Source organism: Rattus norvegicus, chromosome 18 (assembly GCF_021556685.1).
Source record: "Rattus norvegicus strain SHRSP/BbbUtx chromosome 18, alternate assembly SHRSP_T2T, whole genome shotgun sequence".
Taxonomy (NCBI): domain Eukaryota; kingdom Metazoa; phylum Chordata; class Mammalia; order Rodentia; family Muridae; genus Rattus; species Rattus norvegicus.
This window is the reverse complement of record NC_141551.1, coordinates 37,252,624-37,280,355: the sequence shown is the minus strand read 5'-3', so window position 1 is coordinate 37,280,355 and position 27,732 is coordinate 37,252,624. Positions and strand designations below refer to the sequence as shown.

Below are 27,732 nucleotides of genomic sequence, written 5' to 3'. Positions count from 1 at the left end.
TTGGTATGCCTAAGAGCGGTATAGCTAGGTCCTCAGGTAGTTCAATGTCCAATTTTCTGAGGAACCTCCAGACTGAGTTCCAGAATGGTTGTACCAGTCTGCAATCCCACCAACAATGGAGGAGTGTTCCTCTTTCTCCACATCCTCGCGAGCATTTGCTGAGTTTTTGATCTTAGACATTCTGACTGGTATGAGGTGAAATCTCAGGGTTGTTTTGATTTGCATTTCCCTTATGACTAAAGATGTTGAACATTTCTTTGGGTGTTTATCAGCCATTCAGCATTCCTCAGCTGTGAATTCGTTGTTTAGCTCTGAACCCCATTTTTAATTGGGTTATTTGTCTCCCTGCAGTCTAACTTCATGAGTTCTATGTATATTTTGGATATAAGCCCTCTATCAATTGTAGGATTGGTAAAGATCTTTTTCCAAACTGTTGGTTGCCATTTTGTCCTAACAACAGTGTTCTTTGTCTTACAGAAACTTTGCAGTTTTATGAGATCCCATTTTTCGATTCTTGGTCTTAGAGCATAAGCCATTTGTGTTTTGTTCAGGAAATTTTCTCCAGTGCCCATGTGTTCAAGATTCTTCCCCACTTTTTCTTCTATTAGTTTGAGTGTATCTGGATTGATGTGGAGGTCCTTGATCCACTTGGACTTAAGCTTTGTACAGGGTGTTAAGAATGGATCGATCTGCATTCTTCTACATGCTGACCTCCAGTTGAACCAGCACCATTTGCTGAAAATGCTATCTTTTTTCCATTGGATGGTTTTGGCTCCTTTGTCAAAAATCAAGTGACCATAGGTGTGTGGGTTCATTTCTGGATCTTCAATTCTATTCCACTGGTCTATGTCTGTCTCTGTACCAATACCATACAGTTTTTATCACTATTGCTCTGTAATACTGCTTTAGTTCAGGGATAGTGATTCCCCGAGAAGTCTTTTTATTGTTGAGGATAGTTTTAGCTATCCTGGGTTTTTCGTTATTCTTGATGAATTTGCAAATTGTTCTGTCTAATTCTATGAAGAATTGGGCTGGAATGTTGATGGGGATTGCATTGAATCTGTAGATCGCTTTTGGTAAAATTACCATTTTTACTATGTTAATCCTGCCAATCCATGAGCATGGAAGATCTTTCAATCTTCTGAGATCTTCTTCAATTTCTTTCTTCAGAGGCTTGAAGTTTTATAATACAGATCTTTCACTTTCTTGGTTGAAGTTACACCGAGGTATTTTATATTATTTGGGACTATTATGAAGGGTGTTGTTTCCCTAATTTCTTTCTTGGCTTGTTTCTCTTTTTGTAGAGGAAAGCTACTGGTTTGTTTGAGTTAATTTTATAACCCGTAATTTGCTGAAGGTGTTTTTCAGGTTTATTAGTTCTCTGGTGGAACTTTTTGGATCACTTAAGTATACAATCATATCGTCTGCAAATATTGACATTTTGACTTCTACCTTTCCTATCTGTATCCCTTTTATTTCCTTTTATTTTCTGGTTGCTCTGGCTAGGAGTTCAAGAACTATATTGAATAAGTAGGGAGAGAGTGGGCAGCCTTGTCTAGTCCCCAATTTTAGTGGGATTGCTTCAAGTTTCTCTCCATTTAGTTTAATATCAGCTACTGGTTGCCGAACATGGCTTTTACTATGTATAGGTATGGGCCTTCAATTCCTGTTCTTTGAAGGACTTTTAGCATGAAGGGGTGTTTAATTTTGTCAAATGCTTTCTCAGCATCTAATGAAATGATCATGTAGATTTTATCTTTCAGTTTATTTATACAGTGGCTTACTTTGATTGTTTTCCATATATTAAAACATCCCTGCATGCCTGGAATGAAGCCTACTTGAACAGGATGGATGATTGTTTTGTTTTGTTTTGTTTTTTTAATTAACTTGAGTATTTCTTATATACATTTCGAGTGTTATTCCCTTTCCCGGTATCCGGGCAAACATCCACCTCCCCCCTCCTCTTCCTTATGGGTATTCCCCTCCCAACCCTCCCCCCATTGCCGCCCTCCCCCCCACAGTCTAGTTCACTGGGGGTTCAGTCTTAGCAGGACCCAGGGCTTCCCCTTCCACTGGTGCTCTTACTAGGATATTCATTGCTACCTATGAGGTCAGAGTCGAGGGTCAGTCCATGTATAGTCTTTAGGTAGTGGCTTAGTCCCTGGAAGCTCTGGTTGCTTGGCATTGTTGTACATATGGGGTCTCGAGCCCCTTCAAGCTCTTCCAGTTCTTTCTCTGATTCCTTCAACGGGGGTCCTATTCTCAGTTCAGTGGTTTGCTGCTGGCATTCGCCTCTGTATTTGCTGTATTCTGGCTGTGTCTCTCAGGAGCGATCTGCATCCGGCTCCTGTCAGTCTGCACTTCTTTGCTTCATTCATCTTGTCTAATTGGGTGGCTGTATATGTATGGGCCACATGTGGGGCAGGATCTGAATGGGTGTTCCTTCAGTCTCTGTTTTAACCTTTGCCTCTCCCTTCCCTGCCAAGGGTATTCTTTTTCCTCATTTAAAGAAGGAGTAAAGCATTCACATTTTGATCATCCATCTTGAGTTTCGTTTGTTCTAGGGATCTAGGGTAATTCAAGCATTTGGGCTAATAGCCATTTATCAATGAGTGCATACCATGTATGTCTTTCTGTGATTAGGTTAGCTCACTCAGGATGATATTTTCCAGTTCCAACCATTTGCCTACGAATTTCATAAACTCGTTGTTTTTGATAGCTGAGTAGTATTCCATTGTGTAGATGTATCACAGTTTCTGTATCCATTCCTCTGTTGAAGAACATCTGGGTTCTTCCCAGCTTCTGCCTATTATAAGTAAGGTTGCTATAAACATAGTGGAGCATGTGTCTCTGTTATATGTTGGGGCATATTTGGGTATATGCCCAAGAGAGGTATAGCTAGGTCCTCAGGTAGTTCAATGTCCAATTTTCTGAGGAACCTCCAGACTGAGTTCCAGAATGGTTTTACCAGTCTGCAATCCCACCAACAATGGAGGAGTGTTCCTCTTTCTCCACATCCTCGCCAGCATCTGCTGTCACCTGAGTTTTTGATCTTCGCCATTCTCACTGGTGTGAGGTGAAATCTCAGGGTTGTTTTGATTTGCATTTCCCTTATGACTAAAGATGTTGAACATTTCTTTAGGTGTTTCTCAGCCATTCGGCATTCCTCAGCTGTGAATTCTTTGTTTAGCTCTGAACCCCATTTTTTAATAGGGTTATTTGTTTCCCTGCGGTCTAACTTCTTGAGTTCTTTGTATATTTTGGATATAAGGCCTCTATCTGTTGTAGGATTGGTAAAGATCTTTTCCCAATCTATTGGTTGCCGTTTTGTCCTAACCACAGTGTCCTTTGCCTTACAGAAGCTTTGCAGTTTTATGAGATCCCATTTGTTGATTCTTGATCTTAGAGCATAGCCATTGGTGTTTTGTTCAGTAAATTTATTCCAGTGCCCATGTGTTCCAGATGCTTCCCTAGTTTTTCTTCTATTAGTTTGAGTGTATCTGGTTTGATGTGGAGGTCCTTGATCCACTTGGACTTAAGCTTTGTACAGGGTGATAAGCATGGATCGATCTGCATTCTTCTACATGTTGACCTCCAGTTGAACCAGCACCATTTGCTGAAAATGCTATCTTTTTTCCATTGGATGGTTTTGGCTCCTTTGTCAAAAATCAAGTGACCATAGGTGTGTGGGTTCATTTCTGGGTCTTCAATTCTATTCCACTGGTCTATGTCTGTCTCTGTACCAATACCATACAGTTTTTGTCACTATTGCTCTGTAATACTGCTTTAGTTCAGGGATAGTGATTCCCCGAGAAGTCTTTTTATTGTTGAGGATAGTTTTAGCTATCCTGGGTTTTTCGTTATTCTTGATGAATTTGCAAATTGTTCTGTCTAATTCTATGAAGAATTGGGCTGGAATGTTGATGGGGATTGCATTGAATCTGTAGATCGCTTTTGGTAAAATTGCCATTTTTACTATGTTAATCGTGCCAATCCATGAGCATGGGAGATCTTTCCATCTTCTGAGGTCTTCTTCAATTTCTTTCCTCAGTGTCTTGAAGTTCTTATTGTACAGATCTTTTACTTGCTTGGTTAAAGTCACACCGAGGTACTTTATATTATTTGGGTCTATTATGAAGGGTGTCGTTTCCCTAATTTCTTTCTCGGCTTGTTTCTCTTTTGTATAGAGGAAGGCAACTGATTCATTTGAGTTAATTTTATACCCAGTCACTTTGCTGAAGTTGTTTATCAGCTTTAGTAGTTCTCTGGTGGAACTTTTGGGATCACTTAAATATACTATCATGTCATCTGCAAATAGTGATATTTTGACCTCTTCTTTTCCGATCTGTATCCCCTTGATCTCCTTTTGTTGTCTGATTGCTCTGGCTAGAACTTCAAGAACTGTATTGAATAAGTAGGGAGAGAGTGGGCAGCCTTGTCTAGTCCCTGATTTTAGTGGAATTGCTTCAAGTTTCTCTCCATTTAGTTTAATGTTACCAACTGGTTTGCTGTATATGGCTTTTACTATGTTTAGGTATGGGCCTTGAATTCCTATTCTTTCCAGGACTTTTATCATGAAGGGGTGTTGAATTTTGTCAAATGCTTTCTCAGCATCTAATGAAATGATCATGTGGTTTTGTTCTTTCAGTTTGTTTATATAATGGATCATATTGATGGTTTTCCGTATATTAAACCATCCCTGCATGCCTGGGATGAAGCCTACTTGATCATGGTGGATGATTGTTTTGATGTGCTCTTGAATTCGGTTTGCCAGAATTTTAGTGAGTATTTTTGCGTCGATATTCATAAGGGAAATTGGTCTGAAGTTCTCTTTCTTTGTTGTGTCTTTGTGTGGTTTAGGTATAAGAGTAATTGTGGCTTCGTAGAAGGTATTCAGTAGTGATCCATCTGTTTCAATTTTGTGGAATAATTTGGATAATATTGGTATGAGGTCTTCTATGAAGGTTTGATAGAATTCTGCACTAAACCCGTCTGGACCTGGGCTCTTTTTGGTTGGGAGACCTTTAATGACTGCTTCTATTTCCTTAGGAGTTATGGGGTTGTTTAACTGGTTTATCTGTTCCTGATTTAACTTCGGTACCTGGTATCTGTCTAGGAAATTGTCCATTTCCTGAAGATTTTCAAGTTTTGTTGAATATAGGTTTTTATACTAAGATCTGATGATTTTTTGAATTTCCTCTGAATCTGTAGTTATGTCTCCCTTTTCATTTCTGATTTTGTTAATTTGGACGTACTCTTTGTGTCCTTTCGTTAGTCTGGCTCGAGGTTTATCTATCTTGTTGATTTTCTCAAAGAACCAACTTTTGGTTCTGTTGATTCTTTCTATGGTCCTTTTTGTTTCTACTTGGTTGATTTCAGCTCTGAGTTTGATTATTTCCTGCCTTCTACTCCTCCTGGGTGTATTTGCTTCTTTTTGTTCTAGAGCTTTTAGGTGTGCTGTCAAGCTGCTGACATATTCTCTTTCCTGTTTCTTTCTGCAGGCACTCAGAGCTATGAGTGTTCCTCTTAGCACAGCTTTCATTGTGTCCCATAAGTTTGGGTATGTTATACCTTCATTTTCAATAATTCTAAAAAGTTTTTAATTTCTTTCTTTATTTCTTCCTTGACCAGGTTATCATTGAGTAGAGCATTGTTCAATTTCCACGTATATGTGGGCATTCTTCCCTTATTGTTATTGAAGACCAGTTTTAGGCCGTGGTGGTCCGATAGCACGCATGGGATTATTTCTGTCTTTCTGTACCTGTTGAGGCCCGGTTTTTGACCAATTATATGGTCAATTTTGGAGAAAGTACCATGAGGAGCTGAGAAGAAGGTATATCCTTTTGCTTTAGGATAGAATGTTCTATAAATATCCGTTAAGTCCATTTGGCTCATGACTTCTCTTAGTCCGTCTACATCTCTGTTTAATTTCTGTTTCCATGATCTGTCCATTGATGAGAGTGGTGTGTTGAAATCTCCCACTATTATTGTGTGAGGTGCAATGTGTGTTTTGAGCTTTAGTAAGGTTTCTTTTACGTATGTAGGTGCCCTTGTATTTGGGGCATAGATATTTAGGATTGAGAGTTCATCTTGGTGGATTTTTCCTTTGATGAATATTAAGTGTCCTTCCTTATCTTTTTTGATGACTTTTAGTTGAAAATTGATTTTATTTGATATTAGAATGGCTACTCCAGCTTGCTTCTTCTGACCATTTGCTTGGAAAGTTGTTTTCCAACCTTTCACTCTGAGGTAGTGTCTGTCTTTGTCTCTGAGGTGTGTTTCCTGTACGCAGCAGAATGCAGGGTCCTCGTTGCGTATCCAGTTTGTTAATCTATTTCTTTTTATTGGGGAATTGAGGCCATTGATGTTGAGAGATATTAAGGAATAGTGATTATTGCTTCCCGTTATATTCATATTTGGATGTGAGGTTATGTTTGTGTGCTTTCATTCTCTTTGTTTTGTTGCCAAGACGATTAGTTTCTTGCTTCTTCTAGGGTATAGCTTGCCTCCTTATGTTGGACTTTACCATTTATTATCCTTTGTAGTGCTGGATTTGTAGAAAGATATTGTGTAAATTTGGTTTTGTCATGGAATATCTTGGTTTCTCCATCTATGTTAATTGAGAGTTTTGCAGGATACAGTAACCTGTGCTGACATTTGTGTTCTCTTAGGGTCTGTATGACATCAGTCCAGGATCTTCTGGCCTTCATAGTTTCTGGCGAGAAGTCTGGTGTGATTCTGATAGGTCTGCCTTTATATGTTACTTGACCTTTTTCCCTTACTGCTTTTAATATTCTTTCTTTATTTTGTGCATTTGGTGTTTTGACAATTATGTGACGGGAGGTGTTTCTTTTCTGGTCCAATGTATTTGGAGTTCTGTAGGCTTCTTGTATGCCTATGGGTATCTCTTTTTTTAGGTTAGGGAAGTTTTCTTCTATGATTTTGTTGAAGATATTTACTGGTCCTTTGAGCTGGGAGTCTTCACTCTCTTCTATACCTATTATCCTTAGGTTTGATCTTCTCATTGAGTCCTGGATTTCCTGTATGTTTTGGACCAGTAGCCTTTTCTGCTTTACATTATCTTTGACAGTTGAGTCAATGATTTCTATGAAATCTTCTGCTCCTGAGATTCTCTCTTCCATCTCTTGTATTCTGTTGGTGAAGCTTGTATCTACAGCTCCTTGTCTCTTCTTTTGGTTTTCTATATCCAGGGTTGTTTCCATGTGTTCTTTCTTGATTGCTTCTATTTCCCTTTTTAATTCCTTCAACTGTTTGTTTGTGTTTTCCTGGAATTCTTTCAGCGATTTTTGTGACTCCTCTCTATGGGCTTCTACTTGTTTATTTATGTTTTCCTGGAATTCTTTCAGGGATTTTTGCGATTCCTTTTTGTAGGCTTCTACTTGTTTATTAATGTTTTCCTGTGTTTCTCTAAGGGAGTTCTTCACGTCTTTCTTGAAGTCCTCCAGCATCATGATCAAATATGATTTTGAAACTAGATCTTGCTTTTCTGGTGTGTTTCGATATTCCATGTTTGTTTTGGTGGGAGAATTGGGCTCCGATGATGCCATGTAGTCTTGGTGTCTGTTGCTTGGGTTCCTGCGCTTGCCTCTCGCCATCAGATTATCTCTAGTGTTACTTTGTTCTGCTATTTCTGACAGTGGCTAGACTGTCCTATAAGCCTGTGTGTCAGGAGTGCTGTAGACCTGTTTTCCTCTCTTTCAGTCAGTTATGGGGACAGAGTGTTCTGCTTTCGGGCGTGTAGTTTTTCCTCTCTACAGGTCTTCAGCTGTTCCTGTGGGCCTGTGTCTTGAGTTCACCAGGCAGGTCACTTGCAGCAGAATAGTTGGTCTTACCTGTGGTCCTGAGGCTCAAGTTCGCTCGCGGGGTGCTGCCCTCGGGCTCTCTGTGGCGGCAGCAACCAGGAAGATCTGTGCCGCCCTTTCTGGGAGCTTCAGTGCATCAGGGTTCCAGATGGCCTTTGGTGTTTTCCTCTGGCGTCTGAGATGTATGTGCAGAGAGCAGTCTCTTCTGGTTTCCCAGGCTTGTCTGCCTCTCTGAAGGTTTAGCTCTCCCTCCCACGGGATTTGGGTGCAGAGAACTGTTTATCCGGTCTGTTTCCTTCAGGTTCCGGCGGTGTCTCAGGCAGGGGTCCTGCCGCTCCTGGGCCCTCCCCCACGGGAGCCCAGAGGCCTTATACAGTTTCCTCTTGGGCCAGGGATGTGGGCAGGGGTGGGCAGTGTTGGTGGTCTCTTCTGCTCTGCAGCCTCAGGAGTGCCCACCTGACCAGGCGGTGAGGTCTCTCTCCCACGGGGTCTGCGTTTTTTTTTTCTCTATTCTTTTTTTTTTTTCCGGAGCTGGGGACTGAACCCAGGGCCTTGCGCTTGCTAGGCAAGCGCTCTACCACTGAGCCAAATCCCCAACCCCAGATGATTGTTTTGATGTGCTCTTGGATTCAGTTTGCAAGAATTTTATTGAATATTTTTGCGTCAATATTCATAAAGGAAATTGGTCTGAAGTTCTCTTTCTTCTTGTGGCCTTTGTATGGTTTAGGTATAAGAGTAATTGTGGCTTCATAGACGGAATTCGGTAGCACTCCATCCGTTTCAATTTCGTGGAATAGTTTGGATAATATTGGTGGGGTTGTTTAAATGGTTTATCTGTTCCTGATTTAACTTCAGTACCTGGTATCTGTCTACGAAATTGTCCATTTCATCCAGATTTTCAAGTTTAATGAATGTAGGCTTTTGTAGTAGGATCTGATGATTTTTTTAATTTCCTCTGGCTCGGTTGTTATGTCTCCCTTTTCTTTTCTGATTCTGTTAATTTAGACACACTCTCTGTGTCCTCTCATTGCTCTGGCTAAGGGTTCATCTATCTTGTTGATTTTCTCAAAGAACCAACTTTTGGTTCTCTTGATTCTTTGTATAGTCCTTTTTGTTTCTACTTGGTTGATTTCAACTCTGAGTTTGATTATTTCCTGCCTTCTACTCCTCCTGGGTGTGTTTGCTTCTTTTTGTTCTAGAGCTTTTAGGTGTGCTGCCAAGCTGCTGATATATGCTCTCTCCTGTTTCTTTCTGCAGGCACTCAGAGCTGTGATTTTTCCTCTTAGCACAGCTTTCATTGTGTCCCATAGGTTTGTGTATGTTGTACCTTCATTTTCATTAAATTCTAACTAGTCTTTAATTGCTTTCTTTATTTCTTCCTTGACCAGTTTATCATTGATTGAGCATTATTCAACTTCCATGTATTTGTGGGCATTCTTTCCTTATTTTTTTGAAGACCAGCTTTAGCCCTTGGTGGTATGATAGGACACATGGGATTATTTCTATCTTTCTGTATCTGTTGAGGCCTGTTTTATGACCGATTATATGGTCAATTTTGGAGAAAGTATCATGAGGTGGTGAGAAGAAGGTATATCCTTTTGTTTTAGGATAGAATGTTCTATAAATATCTGTTCTATAAATATCATTTGGTTTATGACTCTTAGTCTGTCTATGTCTCTGTTTAATTTCTGTTTCCATGATCTGTCTATTGATGAGAGTGGGGTGTTGAAATCTCCTACTAATATTGTGTGAGGTCCAATGTATGCTTTGAGCTTTAGTAAGATTTATTTTATGTGTGTGGGTGCCCTTGTATTTGGAGCATAGATATTTAGAATTGAGAGTTCTTCTTGGTGGATTTTTCGTTTGATGAATATGAAGTGTCCTTCCTTATCTTTTTTGATGACTTTTGGTTGAAAATCGATTTTATTCGGTATTAGAATGGCTACTCCATCTTGCTTCTTCAGACCATTTGCTTGGAAAATTGTTTTGCTCTGAGTTAATGTCTGTCTTTGTCTCTGATGTGTGTTTCCTTTAAGCAGCAAAATGCTGGGTCCTCATTGCATACCAAGTTTGTTAATCTGTGTCTTTTTATTGGGGAATTGAGTCCATTGATGTTGAGAGATATTAAGGATTTGTGATTGTTGCTTTCCTGTTATATTCACGTTTGGATGTGAGATTATGTTTGTGCTTGTCTTCTCTTTGTTTTGTTGCAAAACGATTAGTTTCTTGCTTTGTCTAGGGCGTAACTTGCCTACTTGTTTTGGGATTTACCATTTATTATCCTTTGTAGGACTGGATTTGTAGAAAGATATTGTGTAAATTTGTTTTTGTCATGCAATATCTTGGTTTCTCCACCTATGTTGATTGAGAGTTTTGCTGGAAACAGCAACCTGTGCTGGCATTTGTGTTCTCATACGTTCTGTATGACATCTGTCCAGGATCTTCTGGATTTCATGGTCTCTGGTGAGAAGTCTGGTGGAAAGTTGATAGGTCTGCCTTTTCGTATTACTGATCTTTTCCCCTTACTACTTTTAATATTCATTTTTTTGTGTGTGCATTTGGTGTTTTGACTATTATGTGACAGATGGAGTTTCTTTTCTGGTCCAATCTATTTGGAGTCCTGTAGGCTTCTTGTATGTTTATGGGCATCTCTTTCTTTAGGTTAGGGAAGTTTTCTTCTATGATTTTGTTGAAGATATTTACTGGTCCTTTGAGTTGGGAGTCTTCACTCTCTTCTCTACCTATTATCCTTTGCTTTGATTTCATTGTGTCATGGATTTCCTGTATGTTTTGGGCCAGTAGCCTTTTCCGTTTTACATTATCTTTGACAGTTGAGTCAATGATTTCTATGAAATCTTCTGCTCCTGAGAGTCTCTATTATATCTCTTGTATTCTGTTGGTGATGCTTATATGTACAGCTGCTTGTCTCTTCCTTTGGTTTTCTATATCCAGGGTTGTCTCCCTTTATGATTTCTTTATTGCTTCTATTTCCATTTTTAATTCCTTCACCTGTTTGTGTTTTCCTCGAATTCTTTCAGGGATTTTTGTGATTCCTCTCTATAGGCTTCTACTTGTTTATTTATGTTTTCCTGCGTTTCTCTAAGGGAGTTCTTTATGTCTTTCTTGAAGTCCTTCATCATCATGATCAAATGTGATTTTAAATCTAGATCTTGCTTTTCTGGGGTGTTTGGATATTCATTGTTTGCTTTGGTGGGAGAATTGGGCTCCGATGATGCCATGTAGTCTTGGTTTCTGTTGCTTGGGTTCCTGCGCTTGTCTCTTGTCATCACATTGTCTCTGGTGTTACCTTGTTCTGCTATTTCTGACAGTGGTTAGACCGTCCTATAGGCCTGTGTGTCAGGAGTGCTGTAGATCTGTTTTCCTGTTCTCTTTCAGCCAGTTATGGGAACAGAGTGTTCTGCTCTCAGGCATGTAGTCGTTCCTGTCTACTGGTCTTCAGGTATTCCTGTGGGCATGTGTCCTGAGTCCACCAGGCACATCACTTGGAAAAGAAAAGTTGGTCTTACCTCTGGTCTCGGGCCTGGAGTCTCTTCTCAGAGCTGGGTTTCAGCTCTCCATGAAGGAGGCAACCAGAAGGGCCTGCCCAGCCTTCGCTCGGGATCCTATGCCTAGGGGGCCCAGATGGAGCTAGGTATTTTCCTCTAGAGTCAGAAATGTGGGCAGAGAGTAGCCTCCTCTGGCTTCCCTGGTGTGTCTGCCCCTCTGAAAGTCTAGCTCTCCATCCCACGGGATTTGAGTGCAGGGGCAGGTCCCTCTTTTAAACTTGAGTCATTTCCTAGGTTCTGCTACAGTTCCACCACATTCTGTTAATGGTTATTCCTTATTCATCACACCATATGGTCATAGCATCATTTACTTTTAGCTTCTCCTGTGTTGTTAGCTGAAGTCTAATTGTTTTGCTGCATTAAGTGGCAGTTCCTTCCTTGTTTTGTATACATCAACTTATCAGTAGAGGACACACATTGATAAATGAAATTGATGGATCAGACAAAAGGAACATGCATTTCTCATCTTAACAAATGCCACAGACTTTAATTAGTATAATGAGTTACGCTGCCCACAGCAAGAGCAATGGGGCAATGGAGGTGCATGTGCTGGTAAGGAGTAGGCCTGGCCTTTGACCATAGCAGGTGTTTCGTATTCCGTTGTTGTTTGTCTTTTTGATCTATTGCAGAGTCCAGATCTACCAGCTCACCTGTGGAACATTAGTGACTTCCTTATTTGCACTGAGGACTCACTTTCCAACATTGTATCCATTTTCTACTATTTGAGGACATTGCTTATAGGAAATAAGATCACTCCGACTGTGTTGACTCATAGAAAAGAGAATTGAAAGAAGTGTTAATATTTTGGAAGCCCACTGTTTTAAATAAAGTCTAATAATACCTAATATTCCTTAGTGGGGGAGGGGCCGTGATGCTAAAGTAAATGATGGGCCAGCTACATAGTGCAGTGCTTTAAGGTTCTGTGGGGTTAGTCAGTTTTCCTTGGTTGGGAAATCATAAGGCTTCTTCCTATCCTCAAATAAAGAGGCACACTGACAGTTTGGGAAATCATAAGGCTTCTTCCTATCCTCAAATAAAGAGGCACACTGACAGTTTGAATGTTAATGATAAAGTGCTGGTGGTACTATCTTCTATCACTTCATCTCTGTGCCACTCTGCTATTCAGCCACCATGTTCTCACTGTGGGAGGGAGCTCCTGACAGCAATTGATTCTCTGCATCTTCCTCTCTTCCCTTCTACCACATCTGTTTTCCCTCTCCTTCCAGGCGGTTCTGATTACTCCAGTTGGAACATAACCACTACCATTTCAGCAGTATAGCTCAGCTATGAGGTGTCACAGCAAGCCCCTCTTGACTTTTCTATCTGTAGATTCCCCTCTCCACCCTTGGTGTCTTATTATCTGTGATATTTTCATCCCAAATTCCAAGATGAAGAGAGCCATTCTTACTCAGTCATGTGGAGCAGAACATGTTCACAGCGCCCACAATGTATAATGACATGGTTGATTAGGGGATATGATGCTTTAATTAGGATTTGGACTTTTAGCTCATGAGTATTTTTAAGTAAGGAACCTTGGTGGCATTTCTGTAGGGTGTGTCATCTATATAGGGTTTATACACGTGGGTGTTACTCCTGTGTACCCTTTGCTTGGAGAGATATATCAAGGTAAACAATGATGATACGGTACCTCTGATGGTGGCATCCCAAGTTCCTTGGATTTCTGTTCCTCCCCACCTTTGTAACTGGCGTCTTATTTGTGGAGAAAGGAACTGTTCTGACCTGGCTCATGTCATCTAGGAGAGTGTTACTTTGAATGGGTTCCTCCTTAGTGCTATTCTTGCCTAGTAGCATTCAGAAACTGTCCCTACATTCTTGCAGAATTGAATCCAGTATTAAAAACTGAATCTGGGGGCTGGAGAAATGGCTCAGCAGTTCAAGTTACTGGCTGGAGGACTTGTGTGCTATTCTTTGCACTAACACAGTGGCTAACAGTGGTCTGCAACTCCAATCCTTAGGAATCTAATGCTCTTCTCTGGCCACTGAAAGTACTGATATGCCCATGGTGCACAAGCAAACATACACAAACAAAACCCCCATGCACATAAAAATAAATTACTAAAAAATAAATTTGTATTTTCTGTGATTCAGAAAATGTTTTTCCTTAATAACTTACTCTATTCAACAAATCATTAATTGATCTGAGATTCAATCTTTTAAATAATTCAAAAATGTCTTCAAATTCCAGTGATTCTGTTGTTTGTTAGTGTTATAGTTTATATATGCTCAGCCCAGGGAGTAATTCCTTTAAATTCCAGTGATACTGTTGTTTGTCAGTGTTATGGCTTGTATATACTCGGCCTAGGGAGGGGCACTGTTAGAAGGTATGGCCTTGTTGGAGTAGGTATGTCACGGTGGGCATGGGTTTAAGACCCTCACCCTAGCTGCCTGGAAGTCAGTCTTCCACTAGCAGCCTTCAGATGAAGATGTAGAACTCTTAGTTCTGCCAGCACCTTGTTCCTGCCTTGATAATAATGGATTGAACCTCTGAACCTGCAAGCCAGACCCAATTAAATGTTGTCTTTTAGACTTGCATTGGTCATGGTGTCTGTTCACAGCAGTAAAACCCTAACTAAGACAGTCAGGAAGTTTCGTTGCTGTGGTGAGACCATTGCCTTTGTTTGCTTTGGATGCATGACAGGTAAGCTCTCCAGTGAGACATGAGGAAAGGAGACACACCACAGGGTCTTTTGGTTAGGCAGCTGTTTGTGCTTGACTGCTATTAGAGCTCCTCATTTCTGTTATCAGGTTTCAAGCCCTCAGTTTTTCATGTCAGGATATTTTTATTAGGTTTCCAAGAGAGTGAGTATAAATAAGAGTGAAAATCACACATGGAAAGGCAAGTGACATTTCCCTCATGCTAGGTTTGCCCCAATGTTACTTTTCTGCCCCCAACAACCATTTTCACACATGGAAAGGCAAGTGACATTTCCCTCATGCTAGGTTTGCCCCAATGTTACTTTTCTGTCCCCAACAACCATTTATATTTTATTTTCCCAGATATTGACATTTTAAGTTAATTCTCAGAAAATCTGGAATAACCTAGTGTCATTTTCTAAAACTGGAGACCACTTTGAAGATACCCATGAAAATTTTAATGGAATGACTTTGAAAAAAAAAACCCAAAACCAAAACAAGCAAGCAGACCAAAAACCTATGACCTTCCTGTGAGCTGAATGCTTTTAAAAGGTTTTAGGAGTTTGCGAGTGGTATGTAATGGGCAAAATTGAGAAAAAGAAATAAAAGATATCTAAGGACATTTACAAGTGTCACAGAGGCAGCCACAGGGAGAAGTGTGTTTCTATCCAGGTTGTGGTGTGATCATAGGAGCCAACGTAATCACAGGGGACATCTATTTGGCTCAGAGCAGAGCTATAGAGGAAGATCAGCCATACAGTTTGTGAAGCAAGAAAAACAGAGTATGAGAGAGAGAGAGGGAGAGAGAAAGAGAGAGAGAGAGAGAGAGAGAGAGAGAGAGAGAGAGAGAGAGAGAAGGACACAGAGAGAAAGAGAGGAAGAGGAAATTAAAATAGTAACAGTGAGCTGAGAGGCTAGAACCTCTGTGGATGAACTTTCACCTTGAAAAGTCAGGATACTGAATATGTATGTAGCTCTGTGATAGACATTGCCTCAGTCTTACATTTGCATGGGAGCCTGGGCTCGAACCCCATCACTGAAGAAAACACATAAGAACAGGGAGTGGGGGAAATCCAGCATGTATTTGGAATTAGCATTACAATATCACTGCCTCATCTATTACGTAAATAGCATTTAGTAAAAGTTTTTGCTATATTCTCTTGTTCTTAAATATTTTACATTTTTACTCATCATTATTATTATAAGAGGGAGGTGGCAGCATGCGCTCCATTGCAAACCTGTAGCGATCAATGGTCAACTTCTTCTATCAGGGTAGCAGGGACCAAACCATGTCACCAGGCTTTCATGGGAAGGCTTTTTATCCACGGAGCTACCTTGCCAGCCTTTATCTCAATTACCTATTTCCTATCTACAAGAAAAAGTAAATATAATTTCAAGTTATAATTCATAGCAGGTTGTAATATTTGGCAGCTTAATTACACATTGCAATATAAATAAGTTCTTGAGATAAAAAATAAAAATGACTTCCTGCCTAGATGTAATTGTGTTTTTCATAATAATGATGCAATGTATGTCATTTTCCCAGGAGAGGAGGACCCAGAATAAGCTGAAGGGATAACAATATTGGTAGTGTTACCTTAACAATTCTTAGAGATAATTTTCAAATGTTGATACAGTTTCCAAATACTGAGAATGACTTACCCATTTGTCATGCAAACTCCAAATGCTCCAAATATTTATTAGTTAGTATATACTCACTGCAATGTGTCACATTTGTCCCTATGGTTACCAAATCCACGTTCTTTGTTCATTTGTGGATGCATCAACTTGTGGAATCTTGAGCATAATTCCAGGAACCAGAACAGGTTCCATTTATTTACATTCCCTGGAATGTGCAGAGAATATCTAAATTATTGTATGGAATAATATGTCTAAAACACCTTTGAAATGCAGGTGTCTCAACTGAGTATAATACCCACCCCACACACCAGGAATGGTTGAGATTGTTTCTGAGATATTTTTACAAATTATTCATAGAAATAAACTGAATCTTGCTTAACATAAAATGACACTTTCCTGTTTTAAAAAACAAAAACTATCCTAAAGGGGAAACACATTGAAATATTTTTTCCCATTGGAATATCAACAGGAAATGCCAAGAGAAGAGTTGCTTGGAGAATGGAGTGTCACGAAAATAAGCATAAGTAAAGAAAAGTATAGAGTAAGTGTGTGTGTGTGTGTGTGTGTGTGTGTGTGTGTGTGTGTGCGCACGCGTGCATACGCGCATGTACACAGGAACATGTAAAAGCCAGGGGTCAGCTTCAAGTGTTCTTCCATAGGAGACATCCACTCATTTGAGGAAGAACTAGATTTTTCTTTCATTGGCTCGGAGCTCTCAAGTAGGTTAGACTGGCTTGCTAGCAAGCCCCAGGATTTCCTGTCTCCTCCTTCTTAATGCTGGGGTTACAAGCACACCTTTTCACACTGCGAGCTCAGTTTCTCATGTTTGTGTTATATTGTTAGCATTATCCTGACTGAACTGTGCTCCCAGCCCATACAATGCTTGCTTTCTTTACCTAGAACTATATGTAATATAGATAGTTCCCTTGCTTGACTGGTATTATTGCCTGAAGCTATTTGAAAACAATGCACTCTATTTTCTTTTCCCGGTGCTAGCCAGTTGAACTTCCTATGATAATTAAAATAGACATGTATCTCAGATGGAGATTCCTTTTCTACTCCTGAGTTTGAAAGCTCAGAGTTTGATCCATGTCATGACAGTGGTGGTAGTGGGGTGGAGGCAGAGAGGGGGAAAAGGGAGTAGTGGAGAGTTCTATATCTGAATCCTCATGCTGCACCTGAGAGGCTCATCTCAGAGAATCCAGCTCAGCCTGCGCTATATAGTAAAGTGCTATCTAAAAAAGAAAATATAATCTATGTTGTCTGGTGCAGTACTATACCTGAGCATTTAAAAGGTTAAGCTAGCACATCTGAGGAACAATATTTTTAATACTGTTTCTAGGTTTAATTATTTTAAATTAGAATTTAAAGTATTTTAAGGTTTTATTTAGGTTTATTTATTTAGGTTTAATTAATGTAAATGCAAACTTAATCATCTGTTGCTACTGCCTGTCATGTCGAACAGGAAGGCACAAGAGATACTAATTTACACGGATTAAAATAGATGCCAGATTAGAGCATTTTAAGGAGTCTGGTGATTAGAACCTGGCTGGTGTTTCAATATTTCATTTTTTTTAAAAAACATTATACTATAAATCAGTTGCCTTGATGTATTCTTTCTTTCAATCTTAACATCTTGTTTTGTCATCCTGTTTTTTCTGTATTTTTTTTAAACCAGTGGTCATAGCTAATAAGCACTTTTTTCAGTGGGTCAAGCTACTGCAGCTGCCATTTCATGGGAAATGGACATAGGGAGAGAATGAATGCTCAGACGACCCCGAGCCAGGCTCCCACGTTGCTCTGCAGACCTGTAAGCACTTACAGACTGTCCCAGGGAGACATTTCATGCAGTGCGAGGTGTCTTTGTTTAGGTAATGGTCACAGTTAGCTTTGCCCATCTTCTATGATAGTTCATGTCCTTATATCATGTATGTTTAGATTACAGCTGACCTTTTAAAATAAAGACTGACTTTTAAAATGTGACATTTTAGTCATAGCCATGTCTTTTATCTTTCTTTTTTAAAAAAATGACATGTTATTTACTCCTTGGGAATTTCATACCTGTACAAAGCATACTTTGGCCATCTTCCATCTCCCTTCAAGTCCTCCCCAACATGATCTCTCTCAACTTAACAACTCACTGTGTGTTGGTTTGAATATATTCGACCCATGGGAAGTGCTGCCATAGGTGTGGCCTTGCTGGAGGAAGTGTGTTACTGTGGGGTTGGTTTGAGAGGTCTCCTATGGTCACACTGGCTGTGCCCAGTGTGGAAAAGAGTCTTCTCCTGGCTGACTTTGGATCAAGATATAGAACTTTCAGCTCCTCCAGCCCCATGTCTGACTGGAAATTGCCATGCTTCTGCCATGCTGATGATGGACTGGACCTCTGGGACTTTAAGCCAGCCCTAATTAAAGGTCTTCCTTTGTAAGAGTTGCTGGGTACTGCAGACCCAAAGATGAGCAAAATGTGCTATGTCCTTTAGAAATTTATAGTCTGCTACAGGCTTGCAAGTTTGTTCTCTGAATGGCCACAAAGTATGCATTTTTAATTTTATGGAAACTATCATCTCTGTCAGAGCTATTCAGATATACCATGATAGTCAGAAAGCTACCATAGATCAAGGAGTATTCTGTACTGCAATAATTAAACTTATGAAAACTTGCAACGATCTGGACTTGGCAAGAAACCTTCAACGATGATCTCTGATCTATTATAAGAGACCAATTAATTAACAGATCAATGAATGTTGTAGAGTAAGTGAGCAATCAGAGCCCAGGTGCTTTCACGAATTAGCAAAAGGACATCAAATTAACCTGGTAAGTACATGAGGGACACAGGGAGGATTTCTGAAGGTGTCCATGTCAGCTGTGAAACAGAGACTAGAGATTGGAGAAAGAGAGAGAAGAGGTGATCTAACCAGAGGGACTGTGTACAAAGCAAACACATGTAAAGAAAGGTGCCTATTATGCAATCAAAGAGGAATCCAGTGCATCTCTAGTAAAGGCGACTTTAGCATCGAAATGAGGCTAGTGAGGCAAGGCCAGACAAACTTCAATGGGCCACAGCTATGAAGCAGAACACACTGATATTCTACTGAAAGTCTCAGGGTCATAGGAACGCAAATAACAGATTGTGAATGGGCAGGCACATCACAATTTGTTAGTTCCCCACCAGAAAGAGAATACCCTATACTGAAAATTTCACAGTTCACTAAGTAGAAAGCAATGCTGGTGTTAAGAATGACCAGGAGAGATGACTCACTCTTCCAGAGGACCTGGGTTCAATTTCCAGCACCTATGTGGCAGGTTACAGCCATCTGTAATGCTAGTTCCAAAAGATATGATTCCCTTTTCTGAACTCCACAAGCATCAGGCACAAATGTAGTGTACAAACATACATGTAGACAAAACACTCATAACACAAATTAATTAAATAATAAAGAATGTCATAACTTTTTTTAAAGTATGACCAGTAAGGACAATCAAGGTGAAGCAGAAAGAGTAATATCAGAAATGGAATGACCAGTTCTTGCCAACTGATTAGGTATGGGGATGACTCTGAAGGAAGCTTCTAGATGACTAGCCAATGCAATAAGATGCTATCATTTGTGTAGACAGGAAGAATGAATGCATTTATGAAAGACTTTGGATTTGATTTAAATACATGGTGTTGACATGTAGTCACCTAGTGGAAAGTAGATTGCCTGTAATTTTAACATAACATTACAAATGGGGACCAGATATGGTGGTGCACACCGGCAATCCTAACACTTTGAGGTGAAGGTAGGAGGATCTGGAGTTCAAGGTCACTCTCAACTGAATGAGGAGCCCCAGGTCAGCCTAGGGGTCCATAAAGCCCTGTCTCCAAAAGGTTACAAATGTTTAGTATACTCTGTTTGCACATTTAATCAATTCCCTTCCTCTTCCTCACATTTTAAAATTAATCAATTTATTTATATAGAATGCCACATCTCCTCCAGGTCCCCCCTCACAGAGATCTACCACCACTGAGATTTTTAAGATCATTTTAAAAACAAAGGGCATATTCTATGATAAGGGAAATAATTTTTAGGGAAAAATGTCAGTATTTTTAAAATTGACTACTTTTAGTTTTTGTGTTTTTTAATTTTATTTTACTCTTGACTCATTCACTTTTCATCCCACTCAATGTCCCCTTCCAGGTCATTGTCACCCCTTCCCACAATCCTCCCATATGTCTCCTCTCCTCTGAGAAGGTGGGTCTCCCCTGGATATCTCTATGCCCCGATACTTCAAATCTCTGCGAGGCTAGGTGCTTCCTCTCTCACTGAGGCCAGACAAAGCCCAGCTAGAAGAACATATCCCACATACAGGCAACAGCTTTTGGGATAGCCCTGACTCCAGTTTTTTGGGACCCACATGAAAACCAAACTGCACATCTGCTATATATGTACAGGGGACCTAGGTCTAGCCTGTGTATGTTCTTTGGTTGGTGGTTCTGACTCTGCGAGCCCCAAGGGTTGAGGTTAGTTGGCTCTGTTGGTGTATGGAAGATATTTATGCTTGATGGCCTTATCTTATTACTTATACAGAAACCCTATAAATCCATATGCAGTGTGTATCAGTCTGGGTGTTGATAGAACAGGGTTAGGATAGTGCTTGTGTCATTTCTCAATTTGATATTTTCTCACTACTCACTATTGTCTGGGAAATCCATTTTAGAATTATGTCTTTCAAAAGTTCTATTCTGTTGTATTTCTATGCCAGATTGTGTCTCAGTTTACACATATACATCAACACACAAATTTCTCCGTGATAGGCATCTGTGCACACCACCTCTGTTTCTTAGCTTCCTTGCTTGAAAAATAAAGATAACAGTAGTACCAGTCTTATATGGAGATTGTGAGAATGAGATTAATGTGTGTGTATAATACGTAATATATACACCATATACATACACATACATAAATTCAGGGCTCGGGCCCTGACATACTAAACATCTAATATGCATCAGCTATTTTTGTCAGTATGATGGTTCGCATTAGGATTCAGCTGTTCCAGTTCTTTGTTATTGTGCTGGTCTCTAAGGACACACAGAGAAGTGTTACACAGTTACATGAGATTCTTTAGCACATGTAAACAGAAGGTTATTATTTGATTAGTGAGTGTGTTAGACACTCCTCTTCTTGCTGTGACTAAAGTGCTTGAACTTAAGGGATGAAGGGTTTACTTTGCCTAGGGTTCTGGGCTATAGTCCATCATATTAGGGAGGACGAGGCAGCTGGTCATGGTGCATCAGGGTCAGGGAGCATAGAGAGATGGATGCTTGTCTTTACGGACCTTTCTCCTTTTCCTTTTAAATTCAGCCAGGACTCCAGCCCATGGATTAGAACTACCCTAAATATGTGTGTGTGTGTGTGTGTGTGTGTGTGTGTGTGTGTGTGTGTGTGTGTGTGTGTGTGTTTGTGTGTGTTCCTCAATTAATTTAATCTGGTTAATCCAACATAGAAGTGGACAGAAATTTGTTTCTATGGTGATTCTAAATCCCTTCAGTTTGACACTCAAGATTAACCACCAGAGATGGTGTTTATGGTGTCATTGCAAAACTCCTCTCCAGAGATGTGGTGACTGCTTTTCTTCCTGCCATGCCATGTGCCAGTCCGTACTCCTTTGCCAGCACTTAGTAATTCTGAGGACACTACCTGAGGAGTGTTATGTATATTGAAATAGAACCTGATTTTTAAAATTGGTTTCTTCTGCATTTTCCTCACATCTGTAAGACTGATCATGTTTTCACATGCTTATCCACCGCTCAGCTTTCCATCGGGTTGGCTAATCACATTGATTGCCCATTTTTCTACTACCCCCCTTCTTATATTGTAGGAATTTTTTACATTCCTAGATAATAATCATTTTATGTCCTAATGCAAATTATGCTATCGACATATTTGACTTCTTTGAAAATGTAAAGTTATTACTTTTACCAAAATCATTCATAGAAATGATTTGAAGAAAAGATACAGAGGAGTTTGTGAAAATCATAAAACTCTGGTCTGACCTTCCTCTCTATGCCCATTGCTACACCTTAGAATTATATATATATATATATATATATATATATATATATATATATATATATATATGTATATATATATACATACACACACACACACACACACATACATATTTGAGACAGTGTCTTCCTATGTAGTTTTGGCTGTCCTGCAACTCACTTATGAAGACCAGACTGAGTTCAGATTCATAGAGATAACTCCTGAGTACTGTATTAAAGGCATGCACAACCATGACAAATTTGAAGGTAAATTTTCTAAACCTAAGGTTCCCATTCACTTTCTTTTTTCTTTTTTAATGCTCACATCTCCAAATCCAAGATTTGAACAAAATCTCTTTGCTCTGGGTTGTGAATGGGAAGGTAGCTTAAGTTCCACTTCAGTTCTCACTGCCAATCACAGCAGTTTGATCACACACCAGTACCTGGGTTGTTTCTGTTGCTCCTTATAAGCTCCTGGTTCAATAGACTAAGCATGGACCATCAGAGCCTCCATGGTCTGTCAACATGTTCCCATGTCTCTTTTTTTTTATTAGGGGGTGATTCATAGCATGATAGTAAATTTCTTTGTGGTACATTGTAACTTCTTACTCAACCTTGATACATTAAATACTCTTTAGTGGAGTGACAGATTTGAAGAATGAGCTAGTTTATAAAAGCACAAACATAAAAAGTTAGGAGCCATTGTTAATGGATGTCATTTTGTGAAACGATTATACTTAATCGCCTTATCTTGGATTCTTGCTTAGAAAAGCAAGACACTAGAAACTATTAATCTAGAAACTATTGATCAGCTCTCTTAATTTTATACCATAAATTTTTTCTTTATAATACAACGGATTTCTAAAATTATGCAGTTGGCAAATTCTTTCTTGTAATTTAGACTTTTTTTTCTTTATTAACTTGAGTATTTCTTATTTACATTTCAATTGTTATTCCCTTTCCCGGTTTCCAGGCCAACATCCTCCTAACCCCTCCTCCTCCCCTTCTATCTGGGTGTTCCCCTCCCCATCCTCCCCCCATTACTTCCCTCCCCCCAACAATCACGTTCACTGGGGGTTCAGTCTTAGCAGGACTAAGGGCTTCCCCTTCCACTGGTGCTCTTACTAGGCTATTCATTGCTACCTATGAGGTTGGAGCCCAGGGTCAGTCCATGTATAGTCTTTGTGTAGTAGCTTAGTCCCTAGAAGCTCTGGTTGGTTGGCATTGCTGTTCATATGGGGTCTCGAGCACCTTCAAGCTCTTCCAGTCCTTTCTAAGTTTCCTTCAACGGGGGGTCCCGTTCTCAGTTCGGTGGTTTGCTGCTGGCATTCACCTATGTATTTGCTGTATTCTGGCTGTGTCTCTCAGGAGAGATCTACATCTGGTTCCTGTCAGCCTGCACTTCTTTGCTTCATCCATCTTATCTAGTTTGGTGGTTGTATATGTATGGGCCACATGTGGGGCAGGCTCTGAATGGGTATTCCTTCTGCCTCTGTTCTAAAATTTGCCTCCCTTTTCCCTGCCAAGGGTATTCTTGTTCCCCTTTTGAAGAAGGAGTGAAGCATTCACATTTTGGTCATCCTTGAGTTTCATGTGTTCTGTGCATCTAGGGTAATTCAAGCATTTGGGCTAATAGCCACTTATCAATGAGTGCATACCATGTGTGTTTTTCTGTGATTGGGTTACCTCACTCAGGATGATATTTTCCAGTTCCATCCATTTGCCTATGAATTTCATAGTCAATGTTTTGATAGCTGAGTAGTATTCCATTGTGTAGATGTGCCACCTTTTCTCTATCCATTCCTCTGTTGAAGAACATCTAGGTTCTTTCCAGCTGCTGCCTATTATAAATAAGGCTGCTATGAACATAGTGGAACATGTATCTTTGTTATATGTTGGGGCATCTTTTGGGTATATGCCGAAGAGAGGTATAGCTGGGTCCTCAGGTAGTTCAATGTCCAATTTTCTGAGGAACCTAGAGACTGATTTCCAGAATGGTTGTACCAGTTTGCAATTCCACCAACAATGGAGGAGTATTCCTCTTTTTCCACATCCTGGCCAGCATCTGCTGTCACCTGAGTTTTTGATCTTAGCCATTCTCACTGGTGTGAGGTGAAATCTCAGGATTGTTTTGATTTGCATTTCCCTTATGACTAAAGATGTTGAACATTTCTTTAAGTGTTTCTCAGCCATTCGGCATTTCTCAGCTGTGAATTCTTTGTTTAGCTCTGAACCCCATTTTTAGTAAGGTTATTTGTCTCCCTGCAGTCTAACTTCATGAGTTCTATGTATATTTTGGATATAAGCCCTCTGTCAATTGTAGGATTGGTAAAGATCTTTCCCCAAACTGTTGGTTGCCATTTTGTCCTAACAACAGTGGCCTTTGTCTTACAGAAACTTTGCAGTTTTATGAGATCCCATTTTTCGATTCTTGGTCTTAGAGCATAAGCCATTGGTGTTTTGTTCAGGAAATTTTTTCCAGTGCCCATGTGTTCCACATGCTTCCCTAGTTTTTCTTCTATTAGTTTGAGTGTGTCTGGTTTGATGTGGAGGTCCTTGATCCACTTGGACTTAAGCTTTGTACAGGGTGATAAGCATGGATCGACCTGCATTCTTCTACATGTTGCCCTCCAGTTGAACCAGCACCAATTGCTGAAAATGCTATCTTTTTTTCCATTGGATGGTTTTGGCTCCTTTGTCAAAAATCAAGTGACCATAGGTGTGTGGGTTCATTTCTGGATCTTCAGTTCTATTCCATTGGTCTATCTGTCTGTCTCTGTACCAATACCATGCAGTTTTTATCACTATTGCTCTGTAATACTGCTTGAGTTCAGGGATAGTGATTCCCCCAGAAGACCTTTTATTGTTGAGGATAGTTTTAGCTATCCTGGGTTTTTTGTTAAGGAACTGTCTTTTTTATATTCCAATTACTGCCTTTGCGAGTCATGGTGCTGCACTGTACAGAAAGAAAGAAATTTTAAGGTCTTTAATTTGAAAGGAATGAAGATAGCAAGTTCAGAAGGATAGGAAGAAAAAAGAAGAAAGGGGTACCAGTACTGTCACCCTTCTAAATGGCAAATATTTTTGTCTAGAAAACCCAGATGAAACAGACTTTTGCTTGTTTTGGTGGAGACAGGGTCTCAATATGTAGCTCCAACTGGCTTGGAACTGGATATGTAGATCAGATTGGAGTTGAACTCAGAGATCCACCTGCCTCTGTCTTTCCAGTGTCAGGATTAAAGATGTGAGCCCAAACACTCAGTCACATGACTTTGTACACTACCGATTTTCTGGAAGCAATGGGAAAGTTTAAAATCAGTATACTATAGCAAGTGCATTTAAGAAACAGTTTTGTTTTGTTTTCACTCCTGACTTTTCCTAGCCCTTCTGTCATGGCCTCCTGTGTTCACTCCCACAGGAATGACTTGCTAATGGTCTGCCGACAGGTGAATATGGAAGAGTCAGTGGCTGAGATCATGAGCCAACTGGGCACAGATGAGAACGGGAAGATTTCCTTCCAAGACTTCACAAGGTGCCACACGCAGCTTGTTAGAGAGATTAGGAAGGAGGAAGTAGACCTGTTCATGAAGTCAGACAAGTCTGGTAAAAAGAAGCTGAGGGAAAGAATCACTTCCTGGCCTACGAGAAGTGACAACAGTCTGGGTAGGTATGGCCAAGTGTCAGTATGATCATGCCCCTTTGTCCCTGCAACATTAAACCAAGTGGTCGCCCCTGTCCCCTTGTGTTCATCTGAGACTTCCCTCCGGGTGACAGCTTATCTCCATTGGCTTTTTGCTTCCTAGCTTTTTTGTCTTTCAGATCAATTCTCACATTTTCCAGCTACAATAGTCCTTTTAAATTCAAATCTCTGGAGAACCACGTGTGATGCCAAAGGTCTGTAATCCCAGTGCTGAGGGGCAGGAGGCAGGGAGATTGTGAGTTTGAGTCCAGTCTAGATGATACAGCAAGACCAAGAGAGGGGGTGGGAGGATAGACAATGCAAAAGCTTGGGAAAGACTAACTTTATCAGTAGTCCTAGGATCTGCTTAGTATAGAGTTAGTTAAAATCCATCTACTTTTTAATAGATAATTTCCTCCTTTTGCGGATGTTATAATTTCTTCTGGTACAAGACAAGCCATTATAAAGGAAGTTATTAACAATTTTGATAATAACACCGGTGATAAAAAGTGACATTTCTTACACATTCTTTAGAGTACTCAAGTATAGGTATATCTTTTAAATTTTATTTAATTTTATTTTACGTGCATTGGTGTGAAGGGATCAGATACTATGGAACTGGAGTTACAGACAGTTATAAGCTGCCATGTGGTTCTGGGAATTGAACTGCAGGTCCTTTGAAAGAGCAGCCAGCACTCTTACCCACTGAGACATCTTGCCAGACCCATCTATTATGGGTTTTTTTTTAATGTTTGAAATCTTACACTACTGAAAAGCAAAAAGATGCCTTAAAAAGTAGATGGAACAAAGGGGCAAGAAAAACATAAGTATTCTACATATATTTTGTTTTTAGAGCAGGTTGGTCTTGAACTGCCTGAATGCTTCAGTTAAAAGTACGTACCACCATGCCTAGCCCTTCAGGGATTTTTTAAACCTGGAAACTGTCTCCTAGATCATTTCTCAGTTTTATGCTTTCAAGTCAAAGAAAAATGGTCAGTTCACATTGATTTTCCATCAGTTGTTTCAGTTAGGAAGTTTTGTAGGTGCCACACCATACAGATGGGTGTGGGAGAGGATACCTAGACCAATGTTCCTGACAATGTGTCATGGCAACTTTTGATTTTTGTTTTTGATTGTTTGTTTTTCAACTTGATCAAAGCTAGTAATCTGATATGAGAAACCTCAGTTAGGGAAAATCCCTCCATCAGATTGCCAATAAGCTCCTCTGTGGGGAATTTTTTTGATTAATGATTGATGTGGGAGGGTCTACCTCACTGGTGACAGTGCCATGCATGGGCATCTGGTCCTGGACTGTATAAGAAAGCAAACTGAGCAAGCCATGGGGAAGCAAGACAATAGGCCTCTGCTTCAGCTTCTGCTACAGGTTCCTGTCTTGAGTCCCTGCTGTGAATTCCTTTCATGATGGACTGAATGTAAACTCTAACATCAAAGAGGCCCTTTCCTCCCCAAATTGCTTTTGGTCATAGTCTTTATTATAGCAATAGAAAACATACTAGGCCACAGTGGAGTCATTAGAGCATTATTATTGAGTCACTGAAACAATAAAAATGTCATATTCCTGCCAGGCCTTACTACCAATATGGATTGCTCTGTAGCTCCAAAGGCTATTACAGTAATGTATGTGCTCTCAGCAAAATTTGTATACATGTTTTATTTTGAAATATTTTTCTTAACATTAAAGTAATATATGTTCACTGTAGAAAATTATGTTGGGAAAGGTAAACAATATAAAATAAAAATCATTTTAACATCACCATATAGGAATAATAAACAGTGATACATTTGGTATGTTGGCTTCTGAAGTCTTTCGTGGTTTCTGTTTCTCCATCTTTGTCTGTCTCTGTCTGTCTGTCTGTCTGTCTGTCTTTCATTGTCTCTTGCACTGTCTTCTTGGCTATGTCCCTCTGCGTGTGGTTTGTTTGTTTGTTTATTCTGCTTATTTTTCTTCTTTCCTTCCTTCTATCCTTCCTTCCTTCCTTCTTCCCTCCCACTTATTGGGTAGTAAGGACTCATCCCAGAGCTTTTGTTTGGTATCTTAAAGCTTTTCCCTTCACTTCTTCATAGTTTTATATATAATATTTGAAGACACAGTGTACAATGATTGCCTAACATAAAATGACACTGAATAAATATTAAATGAAGGAATGAAATTATTTCATTCTGCCTTGCTTTCTTTCTTTCCTTCTTTCTTTCTTTCTTTTTCTTTTCAGAACACAGATTTCTTGTATAAATACAAGTGCGTGTTTACACACTCTAAATGTATGTGTTGTGGGAGTTAAACCATGAAATATCTCAATAGTTTAATGCTATAGAGTC

At 39.8% G+C, this 27,732-nt stretch overlaps 2 protein-coding genes across 7 annotated transcripts in view; one reads left to right on the top strand and one right to left on the bottom strand.

Moving 5' to 3' along the window:
- Positions 1–27,732, top strand: part of Mcc (MCC regulator of WNT signaling pathway) — a 472,630-nt gene that overhangs the window by 58,815 nt on the left and 386,083 nt on the right. For 3 of the 4 annotated variants that reach the window (XM_087592842.1, XM_087592841.1, NM_001170534.2), the window contains one exon: positions 25,135–25,379. The exons of the other annotated variant lie outside the window; for it this stretch is intronic. In XM_087592842.1, the coding sequence (XP_087448968.1) occupies positions 25,135–25,379 (245 nt within the window). The remainder of the gene's footprint in view (positions 1–25,134; positions 25,380–27,732) is intronic. 4 annotated transcript variants of the gene reach the window in all.
- LOC147999768 (uncharacterized) overlaps positions 1–27,732 on the bottom strand; it is a 173,773-nt gene that overhangs the window by 38,891 nt on the left and 107,150 nt on the right. The window contains exon 1 of one of the 3 annotated variants that reach the window (XR_015642942.1): positions 12,040–12,126. The exons of the other annotated variants lie outside the window; for them this stretch is intronic. The gene's annotated coding sequence lies outside the window, so the exon portion shown is untranslated. Of the gene's footprint in view, positions 1–12,039; positions 12,127–27,732 lie in introns of those variants that run through there. 3 annotated transcript variants of the gene reach the window in all.